The following is a 6,717-nucleotide window of genomic DNA, read 5'->3' on the forward strand; positions in this document are numbered from 1 at the left end:
TCGGGATTGTGCGGGGTCTGCTAGAGATGCTCTGAAGGACCTACGTATGGATTTCAGAAGGCAAGATCTTGCATGAAATTTCACTATGTTGCTCTTTAGATTTTAGGATATGTTATATTTGAAAATTCCTAATATGAATTTTGTTTCTCCATTTTGGGGATCCCTTACCCAAACATTTGCTCAAACCTCATGTTTTTATATTGTTTTAGTAGTCCAACACAGCATGTCAACTTCTCTGTTTCTAATCAAGAAATACAATCCTGCAAGATAACTTAGCCTACATTAACAAACATGGTTGCTTCTTTTTCTGCTGCTTCAATAATATATATACTAATAATAATATAATGAGTAGATAGCAGAGCTAATTTAATACTGCATATTAACACTAAGTACCGAGTTTCTACAACCAAGATCATCTGGTAAACTAGTGTCACCCGCTAATATCATACAACAGAATGGGTGGCAATTCTGTTCCGATTATCTTGCACGCTCCTAGCAGTTGATGCCACACATTTGGATATCTGGCCCAGTGACTCTTGTGGTGAACGGGTCAATGCGAACCCACAGCAAGGAGAAGATGGATGCTAGAAGTATGGCCCAGACGACAACGATGGTCGGCGTGCGGTTCTGCCGTCCCATGAGTCCCTTGAGGAATGGGTACAAGTGGATAATCACCCAGAAGGCAAAGAAGAGCTTCCCGAAAAGTGGGCCCCATGACTGATAGCCGCTGTTGATCGCGTAGGAGGTACCAGCCACAACTCCGACAAGGTTGATGATCAAGATAGTTGTTGGTGGGATCAGAAGAGTCGTCCACTTGAACATGTAGAGCTCGGCAAAATCATTATCTTCATCGGATGCTTTTGAAGTGACAGTGAAGCTGGTGTCGATACCCGCAAGTACCTTCAGGAGACCTTGGAAGACAGCAAATAGATGTGCAGAAATGCCTCCGATGACCCAGAACTGTTCATTCCTCCACCACTCGTCGATGCCAACACCACTCCACCTCATCTCAAGGATACCAGTGGCGAAGATCGAAATAAAGAGAGAGATAAACCAAATACTGGCAATGTTGCTAATCTGCATTTCAATATGTAGTGAGTATAAATATTTTTACAGTTTTGTACACGCAAGAGCAAAGACTGAGCCGGGTTTTACCTGTGGGATGATGAACTTTCCCGTGAGAAGACAAACAGCTGGTAATATGCAGTATATGAGGAGCGGTATTGATGTGAGTGGGTAGATAGTGGTGTTGATGTAAGCAAATCTCTCCAGGAATTTAAGCCGTCCGCCATAGCCATACCATATGGGACAATGCCTACTGAAAAGAATTTCCACCGAACCAAGCGCCCACCGAAGCACTTGGTTCAGACGATCTGAAAGGTTGATGGGGGCAGACCCCTTGAAAGCTGGTCGCTTAGGCATGCAGTAGATTGACCGCCAGCCGCGTGCATGCATCTTGAACCCGGTAAGAATATCTTCTGTAACAGAACCATAGATCCAACCAATCTGCAAAACACAACAGGAAGATTACAGATACGAAGCAAAAAAAAAAAAAACAGGTTTGAAGCCAACAATAAATAGATCATCTCAGAGATACGACCACAAAGAACATTCATGAATTTAGATTTAGTTTCTTCTAACGAGCTCACATGTGAAATCTTTAGTTCTGTAAACCAGAACAAGAAACTTGACTTGATCATCAAAAAAGAAAATTGGAACACCAGTTGATATAAGAAAAATGCTGGTATTATAGAGTGTACAACTTAATTACCTCCCTTCCCCAGTCACTTCTGTCCTCATAACCACAGCTGATGACATGGATTGCTTCTTTCAGAAGAGACTCTGGAGTTGCAGACTGGGGAACACCACCGTACTCCATTAGAGTGGAGGCTACGAAAACACTGGACTGGCCAAATCTCTTCTCCAGGCTCATTTGAGACATAAGAAGTGATTTCTCGTCGTCAAATCCAGAACCTATTATACGAATAGCACTCAGGTAAGAAAGATATGTAGCCCTGTCCTACCTACCCTAGTCAAAAAAAAAAAGCTACGCTGACTAGCGACTACAGACAAAACAAATTGAGCAATGGTTGTTATAGAGCAAAGATACCTTCGATACCCTCCTCTATATCTTCAAGATTGAACACTGGCACGGAACCGTCCGCATGCTTATCTGACTTCTTACTTCCTGTGCTCTTCGATTTTGAGGTCCTACCCCCACAAAGCTTAGAGAATAAACCTGACTCCTTGTTCTTCATGGGGGGTTCATAACCATATAAAGCTGTTCTGTTGAACACACAACCAGTCCCCACATAAACTGGTCCTTGGATGCCATCGAGACCCCTCAAGTTAATCTGCAGCAAACAGATACAGGTAAGTTACAGATCATTGCCAAACAAATTTTAAGAAAAAGCTCATCCAGCAACAATATTAACAACAGTGGTTCATTAAAACTACTTGGTGCCAGTGAGATAAGAAAGTGATAAGCACAAGAACTTACATCAAAAAATACGGTGTTCCTGTTTGCATATCTATCATTCGTATCAATTCCATCGAACCTCTGAGGAAACTGGACATAACAGATTTTCCTCCCTAGATTAGGGTCCATAAGAAAGCACATAGCCTCTCTTAGAGCGCTGCTATTGTTGATGTAGTGATCACAATCAAGATTCAACATGTACTGCCCATTAGTAAGGACAGCTGATACACGAACCTGCAGAAAGCATTCCACTTCCATTACACCCAGGTAATCAAAGTATATAAGGCAACTTACGACTTCGGTGTTTAACTACTCACAAGTGCATTCATGGCACCAGCTTTCTTGTGGTGCTGGAATCCAGCACGTTTCTCACGAGACACATAAACCAAACGGGGAAGCTCATTGCCGTCACTATCAAGGCCTCCACTATGACCAAGGAAAACCTGAACATGACCAGAAACTTAAGTTAGAAAATGGTTACCATAATAACCAGTCCTGCTGGCAGATCCAGCTCTTAATCAAGTAACCTGACCTGAAGCATTCCAGGATGGTCCCTGGTATTGTTCCCAGGCCAAGGTGTGCCATCTTGCATGATCCATCCTTCCTCAGGAACTTTCTCGGCCTTGGCTACAAGGCTATTAACACGAACTTTGAACTCTTCATATTCTCTCTGTGGAGTTTAATAGAAATTAATGTCCTCAAACAGAAACTGGAACAACCAACAAATATACACTAATAAACCAAAATCTACCTTCATGGCTCGACGATCTTTAACGAATGAAGTCTGAACTTTGTCTTTCAAGAAATCAATTTTCTGAGCAAAGTACCACTCTGGTGCTCTGGGTTCTATGTTATACTTTTTACAAAACGGTACCCATTTTCTAGCAAACTCTGAAGTCTCAGCAAGTGCATCAAAGGTAAGCATCGCAGCTCCATCATCAGATACATAGCAAGATACTTTGTCAACAGGGTAGTCCACAGCAAGGATAGAAAGCACAGTATTTGCAGTGACAAGAGGAGGCTCCTTCATAGGATCCACAGTACTGACAAAAATGTCAACAGGAGCCAACTGAGACAACTCACCATCCCGGTCATACCTGATAGTGCAAGTGATATACTGTCAGTACTATGTCAGTATAAACATTTCTATTAGCACTAGATTTTGCACATCACCTTAAAGCCAGCCTATCAAGGTAAGTTTCACGATTGACTGGAGACCACTTGGGGAACTGATCCAAAATCCAGGAAAAAGCAAACCAAATCTCACATATCACGGACAGCAGCCAAAGTGGATATGCATTACGGACAGGGTTTGTGATACGGTAGTGCAGGAAGATGCAGAGGACAATCAATCGTAGCACAATGACCATCCTGTAGGGATTTATTCTGGATGAAGGAATTGGCACTTTTCTAGACAGAGGCTGGCGAGTTTCATCATTCCTGCAATTCATATGGCCCAAGACAAAAGTTATTGCTGCAAGTCATATACAAAAACTAGTATTTACAGTTTCAGCAAGATATGTATACCCATTAAGAATATGATCTAGCAATCTCTGTTCAAATGCAGGGTTAATACCAGAAGGTATTCAAATATAAAAGAAACCCACCCAAGCTTACCTCACATAGATGTAAATTAGTCGGATAGAGCGAACAACACGAAGATGAATAATGGTGTGCAAGAGAAATTATAACTCACAGTAAGGGGTCTTCCATGCCATAGTCAGTGCATGCATCGATATCACCATTTCCACGGCCTTCAGAAGGAGCAATGCTTGTTCCATTAGTCATGGGAATTGCACCCTTGTCTTTCATTTTCCAGCCATCAACTCTCTCTTTCCACGCAACATTGCCAAGGCTGCCAGAGAACTCCCTTGATGGATTTGCTGGAAATATTCAGAAGCATAAAACAACTTCTACATATTCACAGTGGGATGCAAGTAAAACAAAGTACACACAAGTCATAATGGTACATATATATACATGTGCGAATGGTACATATATATACATACGAGAATGGTTCACATAGGCAAATGGATGTCCGCGCTTGCCAACATTTCCAGCAGGGGACATCATATGATCGGGGGAAGCTCCAGAAATTTCTCCTGAGACCTGTGCAGACATAGACGAAACCAATGTCAGTTTCATATTCCCAAATACTGTTGTCACAATCAAAACAGGTTGCAACTCCAACCTGGCTATGAGAGAAGCGCGGGATGTATCCATGAGGGATTTCTCCACTGTCATACTTGTGAAGCCCAATCTCACCGCTGCCGAACTTAGTGAGGCCAATATCATCACTAGCTCCCGAGTTCCTGCGCCAGGTGAGCATCTTCTCAGGAATCTTGTTTTTCTGATCCTGGTTTCCAGAGGCTGGGTAGTTGAAGTCGCTAGCATCATCCTCGCTTTCATCCCCACGTGCTGGTGGGCTACCTAAACAGCACAACACAAGAAGAATCACAGGTTGAATTCTCAGCTGCTCCAGCCTTTGGATGCTACTAGCATTTTTTTAATCGGAATCGCAGTGGAGAGGGGGTGAGTGAGCAGCAGCACGCGTACCCTTGTGGCGCTTGTACTTGGTCTTGCACTGCGGGCAGGCCTGGGTGCCCTCCTTGCGCTCGTACTCGTAGCAGGGCCGGCAGACGGGGAAGGCGCAGACGTCGCAGGCGGCGAAGAGCTCGCCGTTCGCCGCCGCGCCCACGCCGTCGCCGCAGATCTGGCACACCTGCCCGCCGCCATGCCTCCCCGTTCCCGATTTCTGCGCACACGCACCAGAAAATAAAAAGACGGGAGAGGTGAGTGAGAACAGTCGCCGGATAATAAATCCGCGCACACAGAAAACCCCAACCAAACCCCCCAAAAAACGCCACTCACCGCCGCGTCGCCGCCGCCGGCCATGGCGCCCGCACCGCTAGCTCACCCCCCAATCCGAGCCGCGGCCCGCAGCCCCTCTCCGAGGCCCCTGATCAGCAAACAGACCGGCCGAGACCCCCTCAGCCCCAGACGGGTCCCCCCCCAAATCGCGCCGCGGCACCAGGGCCACAGGGGCGGCAGGACGGCTGCAGTAGTAGCGGCAGGGGCGCCGGTGGAGTCCAGCTCACGCGGATTGGAGCCGGGGCGAGGGAGGGGACCGGGAGGGCGACGGCGATGGCGTGTGCGAGGAGGAGGAGCGCGTGAGCCCGTCCGTCCGCGCACTAGTACGTTGTCGCTTGCGCGGCGGGGTTTAGCCATTTCTAGGGAGCTCCCCTAATGCGCCGCTTAATTGCCATCGGATTTGGTGGCGGGTTCGCGGTTTTGCGGCGCGGAGATGGACGAGGAATTGAGGATGATCGGCTGGGCGGGCCCGCGGAGCAGTGGGCGTGGACCGGACGGCGGTCGTTGTGTAAAGAACGGCAGGAAGCGTGACCGGAATTTCAGAATTTGGGTGCGGGCGTGGGGCCGGGTGGGCGTGTGTCAGTGCGCGCGCGAGGGGTAGAGACGGGACGACAGCTGGCGATGATCGCGCTCGCACGAGGGAAGAGAAACCTGGCTACTACTAGCTGCGCTTCAGCTGTCGAGCAGCGGAGAGACCAGCGTGAGCTCAAGCATCATTGCACCTTTTATTCGAGAAGAAATGGAGTACATTGTAATTCGAAAATCCATACTTACTACGTAATATTTCTACGATGCTCAATCCACGATATTTCTTTGCCAGTTTTGAACATTTGGGCTCTCCTATGCAGCGTGCGCGTGGATCCATTTCGAGCAGAGTTCCCTTTGTAAGAGCATCTCCAACAGTCGCGTTAAACAAGCGCCGCGTCGTAAATTTGGCTATTTTAGCGTGCGCACAACCCGTCGGGTGTCTCCAGCGGGCGCGCAATAACCGCGCGCGCGCAATAACCGCGCGCGCGGTGTAAGGAGTTGGGCGCACTGTCCGATTCGCTATCTCGTGCGGTGCATTTGGGGCGACCGCTTCCGCGCGCGGCACACTCGAGCGCTCGCGCCGCACTCTCTCCTCTCCGCCTCCTACGCCCCGCACGCGCCGGCGTCGGCGAACCGCACCTCATGGACGCACGCGTCGACACCCCGCTCACCCCATCCTATAGATGCGACCCGTCCACCGCCGTCGCTGCCGCCGCAAACCCTAACGCGGGGGGCGTTGGCCTCGCCTCCGCCGGAGCTCCTCCGACCATCGGCCTCGCGCGCGGCCTCTTCATGCCGCCGCGGATGACCTCGGCGGCGGGTGGCGTCGCGCCGGCGCC

At 48.3% G+C, this 6,717-nt stretch overlaps 1 protein-coding gene across 1 annotated transcript; it reads right to left on the minus strand.

Annotated features, from left to right (window-relative positions):
• Nucleotides 1–295: 295 nt before the first annotated feature.
• On the minus strand, nt 296–5,480 carry LOC119303699 (probable cellulose synthase A catalytic subunit 2 [UDP-forming]). Its single transcript, XM_037580836.1, has 14 exons — nt 5,351–5,480; nt 5,036–5,234; nt 4,671–4,909; nt 4,489–4,588; nt 4,176–4,362; nt 3,653–3,919; nt 3,231–3,576; nt 3,012–3,149; nt 2,797–2,922; nt 2,501–2,713; nt 2,111–2,354; nt 1,772–1,974; nt 1,156–1,506; nt 296–1,077 (listed from the first exon to the last, which is right to left on the minus strand). Exons 1-14 carry the CDS (start codon nt 5,372–5,374, stop codon nt 493–495), a joined length of 3,222 nt encoding a protein of 1,073 aa, XP_037436733.1. The 5' UTR covers nt 5,375–5,480; the 3' UTR covers nt 296–492.
• Between the last annotated feature and the right edge of the window lie 1,237 nt (nt 5,481–6,717).

This window comes from Triticum dicoccoides, chromosome 5A (assembly GCF_002162155.2).
Source record: "Triticum dicoccoides isolate Atlit2015 ecotype Zavitan chromosome 5A, WEW_v2.0, whole genome shotgun sequence".
Lineage (NCBI taxonomy): Eukaryota > Viridiplantae > Streptophyta > Magnoliopsida > Poales > Poaceae > Triticum > Triticum dicoccoides.

Bases quoted from the DNA above. Each gene is read 5' to 3' on its own strand.
- LOC119303699 (XM_037580836.1), bottom strand. From the start codon at position 5,374: ATGGCCGGCGGCGGCGACGCGGCG. The intron at 4,363-4,488 runs GTATGTATATAT...GAATATTTCCAG, and splicing joins TGCCTATGTGAACCATTCTC to CAAATCCATCAAGGGAGTTC. The intron at 2,355-2,500 runs GTAAGTTCTTGT...TGTTTGCTGCAG, and splicing joins GGAACACCGTATTTTTTGAT to ATTAACTTGAGGGGTCTCGA.